The sequence below is a fragment of the Sinocyclocheilus grahami genome, unplaced genomic scaffold (assembly GCF_001515645.1).
Source record: "Sinocyclocheilus grahami isolate Dianchi unplaced genomic scaffold, SAMN03320097.WGS_v1.1 scaffold276.1, whole genome shotgun sequence".
Taxonomy (NCBI): Eukaryota; Metazoa; Chordata; class Actinopteri; order Cypriniformes; family Cyprinidae; genus Sinocyclocheilus; species Sinocyclocheilus grahami.
In genome coordinates, this window is record NW_015505455.1 from 1,169,676 (window position 1) to 1,187,643 (window position 17,968).

Here is a 17,968-nt window from a genome sequence, read left to right on the forward strand (position 1 = left end):
ATTTACAAAATATCTTCATGGAACATGATCTTTACTTAATATCCTAATGATTTTTGGCATAAAAGAAAAATCAATAATTTTGACCCATACAATGTATTTTTGGCTATTGCTACAAATATACCCCAGCGACTTAAGACTGGTTTTGTGCTCCAGGGTCACATATATACTACAATATTTATAATAAAAATTTCACAAACTAATATACATATATTTTTACATTTAATTTTAAATTATATGAATTTTATATTTAATACTTTTTAGAGGTTTATACATGGTATATTACGTTATATATCATTGTATTTTTTTTATATGATTGCATTGGCTATTTTCATGAAAATTAAGCACTTTCCAACTCTTCCAATAATGATTATCTTTAGATTATCCTTGCTCTACTACTAGATTTGTTTTAATCATAAATTTAAGGTACTAGAACAAACACTAAATGTTGTATATCATTTTACCTTCCCAATTCAATTAAATAAATTACAAAATAATTATCAAATTAAAAATAACAGCAGCAATAATCAAAATAATATACATAAAAATTTCACAAATAAAGTGTTTTTCCATTTTATGTCAAATTTAATTAAAATTAAACTATAGTATTAAATTTAATTAAGCTTCTAAGGCAAAAAAAGCCTTAGTGATTGTAAAAAGCAAACTATTTTTTTAAGAATAAATATGAATTTATTCTTATTTATTCTTAATCATTTTTGAGTGAAACATAAGCAATGTTCTTAATAGGCTGTGTCTGTGAGAATCACCCAGATACAGCTTGCAAGAGGTGATCACTAGATGTCGGTCTTAAATCAGGTAGACATTTATCAGATCAGAGTGACAGCAACAGCCTGATCTTCACATCCTCCTGCCAATACACTGGAGATTTAAACATTCCTTGACATTTTTTCCTCTTCTGCGTTACAATATCAAACACTATCTGTTGGTGGCATTTCTAAACATTATGAGCTCCTAACAGCTTGGCAAAGCTAGCATACTGCTGTATGAAAAAGAAAAAAAAAGAAACCCTGACTATATAACAGTGTACCCCTGGCTTTGAACTTGAAAATTATTCGATTAAACAGCAGAATTAGGACTGGCTGTGCGGAGCTGTACGGGAAGTCAGGAAGTTAAAAGGAAATCAGTCGAGTATTTGATTCAGTTAATTATTGCTGTCATCCTGCATACAGTTCAGCTAGCAGTATTCTCTAGTACTGTAGGAGGCCTCTTCCACAAATAAGGTACAAAATATCACCAGAAACTAGAGCTGGGTAAAAAAAATATTGATATCTCGATATTAATCGATTCTCATTTTTACGGAACGATATCGATTCTTAAATCCCAAGAATCGATTAGTCTAGCCTGTTTTCAGTTAATGGACGGAACATTGAAGGGCACTTCCCATCCAATATATCGCAATAAGCATTGTGCTTTGGTACTTTTAATATGAAACAAAGTCTCAGATTTCAAATTCTGTCCATTGTATTGCAGTATTCAAACAATAAACGGCGTTTTGGCGCTGTTTAATGTGGAGTGACAGACCTCTGTAGTGCCTCAGTTCAACAGACGCAGCAGCGCGAGGCGCACGTGAACTGATCATCTACTCCACATTAACACCTGTTTCAGCACAAAATAAACATGACTAAACATCCGAAGGTAAGTTAAAAGAGAGAGTACAACTTTACAATTCGTATCCTGTCTCATGTAATCACTTAATCAGTGTTTCAGCCACGCGTCAGTATAACGGCTTGTAAATAATGTCACGTAACATTACATTTACCTCAGAAAAACATATTCGGTGACCATAAATTCATTAGTCAGATAGAAAAATACACTGTAGAGAGGGGCATTTTGCTAAATATATGCACCATATAACATATTCATTATACATTTTACTGTTCTTCAATGTTTAATTTATGTTTGAATAAATCCATCAAGTTTGTATGACAGCCACCATATTATGTTTATATTTCAAAAAAACAAATTGAAGTAGAAACATTATTATGTAATTGTAACTATTATTTTAAAAACTTTTTTTCTTTGGTAATTTGAACAAATCAGCCCATTTTAACCTTCAATATCACAGTAATGTAGTACCAACTGACTCTCGTGTATATTTTACAGCATTAGTTGAGATCATTTTTTTCCTTGAGAAAATTTGGCATGTACTGTACCTGATTTATATCCAAAATAATTTATATTGAATCGAATCGAATCAAATTGGTAATCGAATCGAAAGCTTGTGAATGAGAATCAAATCGAATCGTGAAATTTGTGTCAAAACCCAGCCCTACCAGAAACCCTAGAAAAAAAGAGAGGTGTTTGTAATGTAATGCTTTTGTAATGCATTATTGTGCACAATAAGGCTGCATGCAGAATGCAGGACAGCTAAAAAAAAAAAAAATTGTCAAAATTATGATGCTGCATGATTTTATTTGTTGAACACACTCGAGATCATCAACAGTTTTGCGGTGGGACAATATTTTAAGGGGGTGATACACATTTGCTGCATTTTAAACTAGCTACTTTGAACTATATATGTTAATTTTAGATTAGACAACATCTTACCTAACATATCTTACAGTTCTAAAATAAAAAATATGGGAATTTACAGAGCTAATGCTAATATTACAGAGTAACACAACACCGATTCGTTTCTAATCATGGAAAGAGGCATGGAAGCATAAATGTTACCTGTCTGTATGTGTCCTGATGGTGCTCGTCATTACGGGAGTCGTAGTACTGCTCAATAAAGCCAAAGTATTCTTGCCGCTTCCTCTGCAATGTGCTTTCTCTCCGCTCTGCATTAGCAGGCAGGTAACCCTGTAAAAAGAGATGTAAATACAAAAGCTAATGTTTACACCAAGCCAGACGAGATACCTCTAAATCAATCTGATATAGATCTGAGTACGCCAACAAAATGTTTGTTTGCCTGCACTAGAATAATAGCTGTTAACTTGGAGTCAGCTGAAATCAGAATTCTGAAAAGTTTTGAGATTTCCCAGAGTTTGAGGCCAAAAGCTGATATCAGTCACATTTAAAGTCACATTTCCTCTTATTACTTGCCATAGCAAGAGAATGAGAACGCAGCAGATGTTCAGGCCCAGAAAAGAAAGTCTCTTGATAAAGTAATTGATTGCATGAAAATCTACAAGCACAGAAATCCATTTATCACACAAGACGCTCCCCCATGTGGCTATTTTTTACTTCCACACTCAGACAAGTTTTGTGACAAGATGTATGTGTGCCAAGGAGAGCTCTTCTTTATGCTCCATTAGCATTTGTACATGTAATTAAGTCTAACAGACTAACACATTATAAATAATGTTCAGATTTTTAAAAGAAAAGGCACACCATAGAGTTAAACCTGAAATTAAACCTGCTATTATTATTAAACCTGATGGGGTACATGGGAGTTGTTCTTCAACTACAGGCACGTTTTACCCTGCAGACCTTTAGAAAACACCTTCCAGACTTGCTAGTGTGTATATATACAGTGTATGGTATATATATGTATATATATATATACACACTGAACAAAATTTTAAACGCAACACGGTGGTTCTTCGCCTCCACGTCATGCATTCAAATCATTTAATGTACAGCTAGCCGTTGATTATCCCGCTTATGCCATGGTCATTTGCCAGCATTCACATATTAAAGATGTTAATAATATTTGCGCTGCAATATTTGACTGGAACGATAAAAATGACGGTTATTTTCGTCAGTTACAACTTGTTAGATGTAGCATTCTACTCGCTTTAAATAAGACAGAGCAGACAAATATATTAAGTAGTGCAGTAAGATTACATTTATTTGAATTAACTGTTGAGTGAGAAAGAGATGCGTATGTGAAGTAGCCTACCGGCGCCATGGTGTTACTTTCGCTGCTGAGAAATATAATGTAGCAATTTAAGCTTAGGTATTTTATACAGGCGCAGGGCAGTGTTGACAACAGCTTATGTGCTCCTGAATGTAATTCAGACACGGTTGGGTGGCAAAATTTAATTTATTTGAATTAATTATAATAAATAGTTATTAGGCTACAATAGTTATTCAAATACATCAGTTCTCCCCATTCAAAATAAAGACAAATAAATAAAGCAGTGCTACATTAAGTTTACTGAAATGCATTTAATTAGATAAAAACGAGAAAAAAAAATCTAAAAGCCTAGCTGAAAGCTTTGGCTCAAAGTTTATTTTATTAGTGTACTTAATGGATGTTGAACTCCATATTTCCATTGATTGTGAAATTAGACATGGAAAAGGGTAGGGTTATTTTAGGTTTAGGCGTGGAGGAGGATGGATCTTTGCTTGTTGAGGCTTGAGATGTAAGAATGTCACTCCACGCCCTCCTCTCCGACAAAGACGGAGCTCAATATGACCGCAAACTAGCCTCGCATCGGTGGCCTTGACACTGACATGATCTGGCGACTCTCCAGTCCGGCGTCAGAGAAGCGACTGACGGCAGTGCTCAGCAAACTATGGTGTGTGTAAATTTCAGTGATACCTTCCACCTGAAAGAATTTAGATTTGGAAAATATTACAGGTTATCTACAAACAGTTTGAACTCATAGGGTGAAAAATTGAATATCTATTAAATATATTAGCTACCTCTTCACAAATATTTTTTAGCATATTGCCGAGGTAGTTGATTCCCATCGGCTCCCTGGTGAACCACACTTCAGTGTCCTTGAGTTTGCACAAAGGGATGCGCCTGGGATGCAGATAAAAGGCTCCGGCGTCGACAGGACACTTTGACAGGTATTTCTTTAAGCTTTCCATGGGACAAAGTGGGTCACCGGGGCACTCAAACATAAATCCTCGAAAATTCTCTCTGTCAGATGCAGTAGGATCTTTGTGATTTTTTTGTTTCTGGGTTATGTGCCAAGGTTAGGTATTCCAAGCCATTCTCATCTTGTCGGAGAACGAAAGACTCTTTAGATAGGTCGCGGTTTCCTTCTCTCCCCCTCCGTGTGAAACACAGCTGTATGTCAAACCAAACTTTCCGTACAAGCCCGATGGGTGTGAATGGGGAGAGCGCAGGTGAATTTTTCATTTTCTCCAGGTCGGACTCAGTGATAAGAGGGTGATGAACGCTGATGTCTTTTCCATTTTTCCTGTAGCGCTTTATAATTGATTTAAAGATGGCATTGCTTGATTTAAAGTCTTTATCATTTATGATGTTGAGTTTTGTGATGTAACGGTTAATACCCGCTCTGATACACTTTATTCGCGGCTGGTAGTATTCTGAACAGAGGCATAAAATTCTCGCAATGTCTCAACAGCATAATTTTTTTTTTTCCGATACAAAAAGTCTTTGAATGTGGTAATTGCCCATTTAGTAGTCTTTTTTTGTATTAACCTCATCCTTGTCGTCTTCAATCTGCTTCAGCTCTGCTGGTGTTATTTCCTTGTACCGTTTTTCTTTACGTTTCTCGTTGATGTTATATTCTTCAGCTCGTCCAGTTCATCTTGTGCCTCTGCCCATTTATCAAAATTGCCATAATGACCGTATAAACTAAATGACACGCGAAAATCCTCCATTTAGCCTAGCTAAGTAAATCGGAAATGTTTACTGTAACTGTCTCACTCTGTATTACTATTCAACTGTAACTCTATGTTACTATGGTTACCAATGTTTATAGGAAGCGCATTAATATAGAACGTAATTAAACTGACCTGGAACTACCTGTGCAGTTAAACGAATTTAATCAACACCTGCCAGCCAATCAGAATCGAGTATTCAGACAGAATAAATAAATATATTTAATTGCTATTAACAGCAAATCCAGCAAATGCTATAAAGACAATAAAGAAATAAAAAGTGCAACAGAAGTGATATATTGAAGCAACTACAGTATATTGAACCATGCACTCCATTTTAAAATTGGGTTGGGTCAGGTCGGTGCAAGGTTTTGTTTACCCTCTGGGTTTCGGCGTCAATCCAATGCCTCTGCAGACCTCTAGGACTGATAGCTTCCAGACTTAAAGATAATTTTAACACAAATAATCTACGAAAAGAACTGCTGTTATTAATAACATGCACAAAAGATGACACGGCACTTATAGATGATTGCTAGGCTTTTCTTAGGTAGTTCCTAAGCAATTACTACGGTGTTCTGGGTTGTTGCCAGGTGATGGCCAGTGTGCTCTGGGTAGTTGCTAATGTGTTCTAGGCAGTCCCTGGTTTCTAGGTTGATGCTAGGCAACTATTAGGGTGTTCTAAATGGTTTCTATGTGGTTGTAAAGCAACTGATACGGTGTCCAAAATGGTTTCAATGGGGTGGCTGCTTGGAGATTGCTGGGGTGTTCTGGTTGGTTTCTATAGATTTATAGACGATTCCTAGGCAAGGCAAGGCAAGGCAAGTTTATTTGTATAGCACATTTCATACACAATGGTAATTCAAAGTGCTTTACATAAAATAAAATAAAAACAATAATCACAACAACAAAACAAGGAATTTAAAAACTTTGAAAATTATTTAGAAAAAATTGATTTAAGAGGTTTAAAATGAATTTAAGAAAACGATTATACATATAATATAGTGCAATCAGTTCGGACATCGCACAGTGCTCATTCAATAAATGCACAGCTAAACAGTTATTATCATCATTCAGAATACTGTGCTAAAGGACATCAATATTGATTGTAAAGTTGCATTAAAAAAAATTAGCAGAGAGAGATATGGATTTATTGTACAGGGAGGGAGGGAGCTAGAGACAGCAACACAAAAATAAAACGAGTCACACCCTAATAATTCAATAGTGTGTTCAGTATTAGAATTTATCAACAAATATATTGTACTAATTTTGACATTTAGGCACATAAGAAACTGTGTTTTAAGACACTACCAGTCAAAAGGTTTTGATCAGTAAGATTTGTATTGTTTTTTTTAAAGAAGTCTCTTCTGCTCACCAAGCCTGCATTTATTTGATCCAAAATACAGCAAAAATAGCAATATTGTGAAATATTTTTATTATTTAAAATGACACATTTCTATTTGAATATATTTTAAAATGTAATTTATTCCTGTGATTTCAAAGCTGAATTTTTAGCATCATTACTCCAGTCTTCAGTGTCACACGATCCTTCAGAAATCATTCTAATATGCTGATTTGCTGCTCAAAAAAAACATGTATTATTATTATTATTATTATTACGTTGAAAACAGATGAGATTTTTTTTCAGGTTTCAGAATAGAAACTTCAGAAGAACAGCATTTATCTGAAATAGAAATCTTTTGTAACATTATAAATGTCTTTATCATCACTTTTGATCAATTTAAAGCATCCTTGCTAAACAAAAGTAATAACTTCTACTGAAGTCTGCAGTAATGATCATGAAAATTCCGTTTTTTGATCACAGAAATAGATTACATTTTAAAATATATTCCAATCGAAAACAGTTATTTCAAATAGTAAAAATATTTCGCAATATCACTGCTCTTGCTGTACTTTGGAACAAATAAATGCAGGCTTGGTGAGCAGAAGAGACTTCTTTAAAAACATAAAACATTTTACAGTTACAAAAACTTACAAAAACTTTTGACTGGTGGAAAGGGGGGGGGGGGCAGATATATTGGGGAAAATGAAGAAAAGGGAAAGGGAAGTGAAGTGAATGTGCAGTACAAGATAGAACCTTTAATTATTTTACACGGCCCCACACTAAGAATTTAGAGCTTTTTATGTGATAGCCATACAAATAATAGGGTTGTCTGTGGTTTCAGAAATTGTTGTGGATGTATAGGCTATATACAGGAAAAAAAGGGGCCAAAATCGCACCTTTTGGGGTACAACAGCTTGTCACTGGAGAAGTACCCTTAAAAGGACATATCTGTTCCTTTTTTTACCCCATCTATGACGCTCGCGGTGATTTCAGCATCTGTCATCTTTCTAAATGAGGACAAATACATGAACAACATCTCCAGAACTGCTCTGAGAGTCACTTCATGAGTATTTTACCGTTTCATTTGAGTAAAACTAGCGTCATATCATATACACACAGAACTGTAAAGGTATTCACGGCAAAAAAACCTAGTAGTAGCATTACTGCTACTACTAGGCTACTAATAATACTACTACTAATAAAAAACTTTATTTTTTTTAAGCAATAATCAAACAACATTTTTTCCATGTTTTAATGGGGTCATATGATGCTTTTTTAAAGATCATTATTTTGTGTATTTGGTGTAACAGAATATGTTGACATGCTTTAATGTTCAAAAAACACATTATTTTTCAAATACTGTACATTATTGTAGGTCTTCTATGCCCCGCCTCTCTCAAACACGTCGTTTTCTACAAAGCCCCTCCTTCCGACAAGCACAGTATGCTCTGATTGGCCAGCTGACCCAGTGCATTGTGATTGGCCGAACACCACAAGCACACGTCGGAAATGTAACGCCCCTTTCCATAATCGCAAGCTTCAGCTTTCAACATAAATGTAAAGACAGCATATAATGTCATTAGTTTTACCATCAGTTCAAGCCTGAAAGGGGAACAGAGTTGCGTGACAGACACAGTGATGATGCTCTTATGTGTTTGCAGTACACAAGCCACGATTAAGAAAGCTGACTCCACTGTGATGTGACCCTGTCTCTCTCTCACGCACACACACGACGTGATACTCTACACGGCGCAAAACTCCGCATTTGAACAGTCAATAGCAAATACTTAAACGATTAAGGAAACATACTTAAAGTAGCTGATTCAGAATACGTGCCAGATTGTCATAGCAAAGTCAGAATTGACCCTTTTTTTAGAAATAGCCTTTGCACAGCCAGCCTTTTAGGCTACTCCCCTAGGTTCACAAAACTGTCGTCCATAAATTGCGTTGCACAAATTCGAACATCTGGGTTGTGCTGTTCTGTTGTAAACAAATCTTAACCAATGATTCCTCATTGCATCTACTTTCGGAAGGCCAAAGAAGTGCTTTTGCTTTCGCACAGAAACACACAGGGTCTCCCTGACATGGCACTACTGAGGTTCCTGAAACCACACCTTCTTTCACACCTTCTTTCTTTGCGTGAACATTACGCAAATATTTCCACATCACCAGCTACATAACACACTAAAGAAAAGGTTTTAAATTTGAATCCCATTCCTCAAATTTCACACATCACAAAGTATTTCATTTGCATAATGCCCGCCTACGTTCTGCGTGGACATCCCGTGAAAACAAACTTCAAACGCTGTAGCTCATTCGTGTAGATAACGTAATGTCAAGAAGATGCTGTGCTCTGCGCTGTGAAAGTGAATTTGGTTTATTTTCACTTCCAAAGGATGAAGCTGTGAAGAATCAGTGGTTAAAATGTATCTTTACTAAGATACCACGGCAGTATAATCAAAGTTTTGCTGTGTTCTCGTCATTTCACTGATGACTACGTCTCCAATCTCCGCGAGTTCAATGCGGGATTTGTAAACCGGTTGTCTTTGAAAGATGGGTCAGTGCCCAGTTTGTTTGAACCAGCTTGCTCCTCCGAATCACAATCTGTAAGTATGATTAATAATTGCTGCTTTGATGTTCTGTCGAGCGTACAAAATATATAGTTGGGTATACAGTCAGTGCAGCTGTAAGTCTCCAGCTAACTCACGCTATAGTTCTGCTAATCAGCTGTGGGCCTGCTATTGTCTAGAAATATGTGGATTAATACAGAATGTCTGACTTTCTTATTACTTGGAGTCATGATAAATGATGAAGCAATACATTGGTTTACAAACTGCAGTGCTTTATCAGTACTCTTTGCCTGTGTCCGGCTAACACATGTACCATTATTGTTTGGGTCTTTACTACCAAGATGTGGGTCTGGTTTGCTAACATAAGCGTAAAACAACTTTTTCCCCTCCGATTCTTTTTTTATTTTTAGAACAGAGTGGAGCACTATCATTATAATAATAAGATGAATTATTGATAAGCTGTATTCCAGTACTGGTGATGGTGATGAATAAAAATTACTGCCTTAGCAAACACCACTAATGAAATCTTTATTTTCTAGTGGTTACCTGACAAAAGAGAAATTATTTCTTCTTAGGAAAGTGTTGAGCGTGGTTTGGTGGCAGTTTATGAGACGTCAGCAGGATGCACAAAATTGATCACATGTTAAAGCGCCTGTTCAAATGGTGATGCTGCCCTCCGCCGGTCATTACTCTTCTTAAAGGATGCTTTCCAGCTGTTCACACTCGCTGTCCACTCACTCAAACACAAATACACACACACACCGATGAACTCACAACGCCTGTGCAGGAGCTCAATAGCATGGATCGATGGTGTTTGATTGAGTGGGGCTGCAGTCCAGGGTTCAAGTCAAGATGACAGATGAGGTAGCCATAGGCAAATGAAGGTCACATGGGTGAATTGGATGTTTCTGTGTGTGTGTGTATGTGTGTGTGTGTGACCACACACTAGCCTAGAAGGGGGTCAGAATATCAAATATCTTCCTCCATTCCACCCTGTTTCAGACTGACACTTCATCTATCAGTGTTGTAAGAGGGCACACCGCCGCTGTCTGTGTGTCAGAGGGTACGACCACACAACCCCCCCATTATGCCAGTCCTTTCCTGGGGAAATGTCACGCCAATTAATAATGGATAAAAAATATCAGGTATGTAAAGTTGGAAAGTGTAATTTTTTGAAAATCTTTAAATGCTTTCTCCTTTTTTAATATGCAGATTATGCACCTCTTGAGACAAGGGGAGGGAGGTTTACCTGCACAGTTCTTACCAGCTGGCCTCCATCTCAACCCCTTAAACCAAACTCCCAACCGGGTCATGGCACCAATTTAACTGGTCTTAATTCACACTGCTTCATGAGGGAATCGAAGCAGCATCAGTCAGCATGAGAGGCAGGGGAGTGGAGTGCGAGTTATATACACGGCTCTTCTTAGCCCAGAAAACTGACACTACATTCACAACAGTGTTAGGCTCAAAATATTCTATGCAAGTATGTGAACAGAAACACTTCTAGCTATACAAGCCCCATATCATGTGTAACTGGATCCCGAAATGTGTCAGAACACAATTGCGTAATACAATGTGTCATACTGTCTGCACTTACGGTTTTAATTTACTATTATTACTATTTTTTTCTACAAAAACATTTTCTATTCTGAACCCTGTTTATAGAGCCCAAAGTTAAAGAAAGAAAGAGCTTTAAATGACAGCAGGCACTTCAGCTGGCATGGACAAAACAGCATGATTCGGGAATGTTCCAAAGAGCATCTTGTGCGATTCAAAATAAACAAGTGAATAAGGTTCAAGGGTCTGTCTAACGGATACAGGGTTTGCTCATTCACTGATTCAGGTTTTGCACAACCACTGAAATGGTTTAATGTACGATACGTTTTCATTCGACTGGACCTCTGAGCTTCCAGGCAGAAGTCATCCTGGAAGTCATTAGTAGGAAGCCTAATTACTTATAAATGTGTATTTATGTAGAATGCATTATGTATTCTTTGATTCATCTTGTAATGGATGTACGCTGTAGTTCTCTAATGAGCTTGACCATTTGAAGCAGGACTTCACTGTGCGCTGAGATTGTTCCACTTACTGAGAGCAGCTTCCATGTGATTGGGCGCACCTGCCGCGGAATTCCAGACCAGCTCAACTTCCGAAGCTCCTCTGAGGATACAAAAGATTTTTATTAGAGAGAAAGTCACTTCTCAAAGCAGTAGTATGAGTTTCTTCATCATGAATTGACTAAATTATTAATAATCAGTCCAATCAAGATTTTGCAGGACTCTTTTCAGTCATTTCAAAATTATTCTAACAATGAATAACGTGAACTATGAATTATATACAAATTTTTGACTTCATGCCGACTTGAAAAAAAATGCAAACAGGTCTTGATACCACTAGTCCTGGTCATGGTGCTCTTTAAAACATTCTTACATAAACTGTCCCACTGAATTGAATGGCAATTTATGCAAGAATACTTATACAAATGACTTCTGCTGAAAGTTGTTCTGCTCATTTTTCCTGTACGAGGCCCAGCTGTGCACATGCGTATTTCAGCGAGTGCCGACCAGTTATCATCTTGGAAATAAACACAGCTATTCTGTATTGAGTTCAGTTTTGTACGAGCAAATTTTTACCTTCCTTTTCTGATCAAAAAAGATGAAGAAATAAGTAAAAAATATGGCTGCTTTGTCATCAGAAATAGGGTGCATACAGAAATTAGTGCAGTCTACATACTGCAAACAAAGTATAACTGTAGTATTTCATTCAAATATCCGCTGAAACATTCAGAATAGCAAATACACTACAAATATGGTGACATCAAGGCATCTCTGATAAACTGTTTTCAACATATAATTATTTGAGATGCACTAATCTGACATATTTAATAGTGTGGATAGCTTGCAAAACAGGATCACATTTGAAATCTATGGGCACACCATGCTTTCAATAAGCACTGCATGAGTGCGTATTTGTGAACACAAGAGCGCTAACGTAAATAAATCTCAGTGAGGCAAATTTGACTTTTAAAATGGGCAAAGAGTCCCTGCACAGCCTTAAAAAAGTGAACAAGCACTTTAATACCAAATATTTCTCATTTCATATCTGTATCGCATATTTCAAGGGTTGATGGCAGCAATCATAATGTGTTGAATGTGGATTAGTCATTTATCAGGGCCTTGACAACAGGCTGCAGTGTAATGTGCATACATTTTATTTGACATCAAAGATAAATCCAAATTCCTGAAACCACACCTTCTTTCTTTGCGTGAACATTACGCAAATATTTCCACATCACCAGCTACATAACACACTAAAGAAAAGGTTTTAAATTTGAATCCCATTCCTCAAATTTCACACATCACAAAGTATTTAATTTGCATAATGCCCGCCTACGTTCTGCGTGGACATCCCGTGAAAACAAACTTCAAACGCTGTAGCTCATTCGTGTAGATAACGTAATGTCAAGAAGATGCTGTGCTCTGCGCTGTGAAAGTGAATTTGGTTTATTTTCACTTCCAAAGGATGAAGCTGTGAAGAATCAGTGGTTAAAATGTATCTTTACTAAGATACCACGGCAGTATAATCAAAGTTTTGCTGTGTTCTCGTCATTTCACTGATGACTACGTCTCCAATCTCCGCGAGTTCAATGCGGGATTTGTAAACCGGTTGTCTTTGAAAGATGGGTCAGTGCCCAGTTTGTTTGAACCAGCTTGCTCCTCCGAATCACAATCTGTAAGTATGATTAATAATTGCTGCTTTGATGTTCTGTCGAGCGTACAAAATATATAGTTGTGTATACAGTCAGTGCAGCTGTAAGTCTCCAGCTAACTCACGCTATAGTTCTGCTAATCAGCTGTGGGCCTGCTATTGTCTAGAAATATGTGGATTAATACAGAATGTCTGACTTTCTTATTACTTGGAGTCATGATAAATGATGAAGCAATACATTGGTTTACAAACTGCAGTGCTTTATCAGTACTCTTTGCCTGTGTCCGGCTAACACATGTACCATTATTGTTTGGGTCTTTACTACCAAGATGTGGGTCTGGTTTGCTAACATAAGCGTAAAACAACTTTTTCCCCTCCGATTCTTTTTTTATTTTTAGAACAGAGTGGAGCACTATCATTATAATAATAAGATGAATTATTGATAAGCTGTATTCCAGTACTGGTGATGGTGATGAATAAAAATTACTGCCTTAGCAAACACCACTAATGAAATCTTTATTTTCTAGTGGTTACCTGACAAAAGAGAAATTATTTCTTCTTAGGAAAGTGTTGAGTGTGGTTTGGTGGCAGTTTATGAGACGTCAGCAGGATGCACAAAATTGATCACATGTTAAAGCGCCTGTTCAAATGGTGATGCTGCCCTCCGCCGGTCATTACTCTTCTTAAAGGATGCTTTCCAGCTGTTCACACTCGCTGTCCACTCACTCAAACACAAATACACACACACACCGATGAACTCACAACGCCTGTGCAGGAGCTCAATAGCATGGATCGATGGTGTTTGATTGAGTGGGGCTGCAGTCCAGGGTTCAAGTCAAGATGACAGATGAGGTAGCCATAGGCAAATGAAGGTCACATGGGTGAATTGGATGTTTCTGTGTGTGTGTGTATGTGTGTGTGTGTGACCACACACTAGCCTAGAAGGGGGTCAGAATATCAAATATCTTCCTCCATTCCACCCTGTTTCAGACTGACACTTCATCTATCAGTGTTGTAAGAGGGCACACCGCCGCTGTCTGTGTGTCAGAGGGTACGACCACACAACCCCCCCATTATGCCAGTCCTTTCCTGGGGAAATGTCACGCCAATTAATAATGGATAAAAAATATCAGGTATGTAAAGTTGGAAAGTGTAATTTTTTGAAAATCTTTAAATGCTTTCTCCTTTTTTAATATGCAGATTATGCACCTCTTGAGACAAGGGGAGGGAGGTTTACCTGCACAGTTCTTACCAGCTGGCCTCCATCTCAACCCCTTAAACCAAACTCCCAACCGGGTCATGGCACCAATTTAACTGGTCTTAATTCACACTGCTTCATGAGGGATTCGAAGCAGCATCAGTCAGCATGAGACGCAGGGGAGTGGAGTGCGAGTTATATACACGGCTCTTCTTAGCCCAGAAAACTGACACTACATTCACAACAGTGTTAGGCTCAAAATATTCTATGCAAGTATGTGAACAGAAACACTTCTAGCTATACAAGCCCCATATCATGTGTAACTGGATCCCGAAATGTGTCAGAACACAATTGCGTAATACAATGTGTCATACTGTCTGCACTTACGGTTTTAATTTACTATTATTACTATTTTTTTCTACAAAAACATTTTCTATTCTGAACCCTGTTTATAGAGCCCAAAGTTAAAGAAAGAAAGAGCTTTAAATGACAGCAGGCACTTCAGCTGGCATGGACAAAACAGCATGATTCGGGAATGTTCCAAAGAGCATCTTGTGCGATTCAAAATAAACAAGTGAATAAGGTTCAAGGGTCTGTCTAACGGATACAGGGTTTGCTCATTCACTGATTCAGGTTTTGCACAACCACTGAAATGGTTTAATGTACGATACGTTTTCATTCGACTGGACCTCTGAGCTTCCAGGCAGAAGTCATCCTGGAAGTCATTAGTAGGAAGCCTAATTACTTATAAATGTGTATTTATGTAGAATGCATTATGTATTCTTTGATTCATCTTGTAATGGATGTACGCTGTAGTTCTCTAATGAGCTTGACCATTTGAAGCAGGACTTCACTGTGCGCTGAGATTGTTCCACTTACTGAGAGCAGCTTCCATGTGATTGGGCGCACCTGCCGCGGAATTCCAGACCAGCTCAACTTCCGAAGCTCCTCTGAGGATACAAAAGATTTTTATTAGAGAGAAAGTCACTTCTCAAAGCAGTAGTATGAGTTTCTTCATCATGAATTGACTAAATTATTAATAATCAGTCCAATCAAGATTTTGCAGGACTCTTTTCAGTCATTTCAAAATTATTCTAACAATGAATAACGTGAACTATGAATTATATACAAATTTTTGACTTCATGCCGACTTGAAAAAAAATGCAAACAGGTCTTGATACCACTAGTCCTGGTCATGGTGCTCTTTAAAACATTCTTACATAAACTGTCCCACTGAATTGAATGGCAATTTATGCAAGAATACTTATACAAATGACTTCTGCTGAAAGTTGTTCTGCTCATTTTTCCTGTACGAGGCCCAGCTGTGCACATGCGTATTTCAGCGAGTGCCGACCAGTTATCATCTTGGAAATAAACACAGCTATTCTGTATTGAGTTCAGTTTTGTACGAGCAAATTTTTACCTTCCTTTTCTGATCAAAAAAGATGAAGAAATAAGTAAAAAATATGGCTGCTTTGTCATCAGAAATAGGGTGCATACAGAAATTAGTGCAGTCTACATACTGCAAACAAAGTATAACTGTAGTATTTCATTCAAATATCCGCTGAAACATTCAGAATAGCAAATACACTACAAATATGGTGACATCAAGGCATCTCTGATAAACTGTTTTCAACATATAATTATTTGAGATGCACTAATCTGACATATTTAATAGTGTGGATAGCTTGCAAAACAGGATCACATTTGAAATCTATGGGCACACCATGCTTTCAATAAGCACTGCATGAGTGCGTATTTGTGAACACAAGAGCGCTAACGTAAATAAATCTCAGTGAGGCAAATTTGACTTTTAAAATGGGCAAAGAGTCCCTGCACAGCCTTAAAAAAGTGAACAAGCACTTTAATACCAAATATTTCTCATTTCATATCTGTATCGCATATTTCAAGGGTTGATGGCAGCAATCATAATGTGTTGAATGTGGATTAGTCATTTATCAGGGCCTTGACAACAGGCTGCAGTGTAATGTGCATACATTTTATTTGACATCAAAGATAAATCCAAATTTTAAATCAAGAGGTTGGTTTAAAAATTCATACAATAGACGAAATGTGCCATGAATACAAGAGCGCTCTGGGGAAAGCGTTTTTATTTTCCTGAAAACTAACCTTTCTGATATCAGAGCTTAATGTTTCTTGTGCAGTTTCTTTGTCAAGGCAAAATGAAGACTGAAGCGAATAAATAATGAATAGTGTTGTTATGACTGCCATGCAAATATGAGTGACTGTGAAAACATAAACATGGTCTCCTTATTCACACATCATTCATTATTATTGATGGCAAGCCTATTCGCAGAGACACCTCAAAGGTTTACGCTATCAATCGTATTTCCACTCAGCTCTAAAATGATCATTTTGACTAAATAATTTTTTGAATTACATCACAGGGACCACCCAGACTTTTATTTTATCTAATCTGCAAAAGGGAATCTTTCAGAAAACATGAGTATGATATATTACGGTTATAACCCATCTCAACACGTATTCAGTATGTATAATTTAACTTGGTGGCATTTATTTATCTATTTTTGTTTTTATGTGCCCTTGTTACATGTTACATACTGCATATACCAAAGTAATAACAGTAAATTATGCACAATTGCAAGCAACTTAGCCCTTACCTATTGTATGCTTATTAACACGATTCATACATAATTGTGATTTGTGGAATTACACTTTAACAAGGACAAATTCAAATAAAGTGTGACCATTGATATTAACAATTCATATAATAATACAGGTGTTTCTGCGAATAGTTTCCCAGAAAACAATGGGGGAAAATACCGGAAAATTGTCTATAAATTCTGTCAACAGAATATTTGTCCACCCAAAAGTAATAATTACAGATTATTTCACAGAAGAAAAAAATATATATACAGTTCTGCTTGTGGAAATCTAGCCATTGTAACTTTAAGTGCCTTTGTTTCCAGGCAGACTGATAATGAAACCTGTGTCCTTACACCTGGAAGTTCATCCAGACAATGGGAAGAAGTGATTTAGCCAGCTGTTGCCTTGTGCAATATGTTTCAGACACAAAGGACAGATGGTGGAAAATAGTCAGGAAAAACTAAATTATGACTATGGAGCAAGAAACTTTGATCAAGATCATAAATAAATAAACGAATAAATCAATTTAAAACCAAAATAACTGTTTTTGTTTACATCTAAACGTAACAGTCCTACATTCCATTCACTGCAGGGAAAAGAGCAGCCTAAACATTCTTCAAAACTTCTCTTTTTGTAATTCACGAATGAAAAGAAGTCATACAGGCTTGGAAAAACATGACGGTAAATGATGACAGAATAATAATTTTTGGATGAATTATCCCTGAATCTCATTTCGGGGGTCAGCCATGCAGTAATCTAGATCTTCATAATGTCTTCATTAAGCTATAGATCATTATAAAAGAACCATTTCCAGTCTAACAAATGCTTTTCAGCAGATCTTCATGGCCCTCGTGCAATACCTGCATGGCTAAAGTGTAAGTACAGAGGGCATGAGTGTGTGTTCTCTCCAGGCAGGTATGCTGGTGTAGTATATGAGGACGGTAGGCTGTCCTGACACATTGAAGGCTAGCTTTAATG

General features: G+C 36.9%; 1 protein-coding gene across 1 annotated transcript in view; it reads right to left on the reverse strand.

Moving 5' to 3' along the window:
- Window positions 1–15,257, reverse strand: part of LOC107600031 (TBC1 domain family member 22B-like) — a 75,422-nt gene extending 60,165 nt beyond the window's left edge. Inside the window, exons 1-3 of the mRNA XM_016291797.1 lie at window positions 15,242–15,257; window positions 11,546–11,616; window positions 2,692–2,820 (exon numbers count right to left, since the gene is read on the reverse strand). Coding sequence (XP_016147283.1) covers window positions 2,692–2,820; window positions 11,546–11,616; window positions 15,242–15,257 — 216 coding nt within the window. The remainder of the gene's footprint in view (window positions 1–2,691; window positions 2,821–11,545; window positions 11,617–15,241) is intronic.
- Window positions 15,258–17,968: the final 2,711 nt, after the last annotated feature.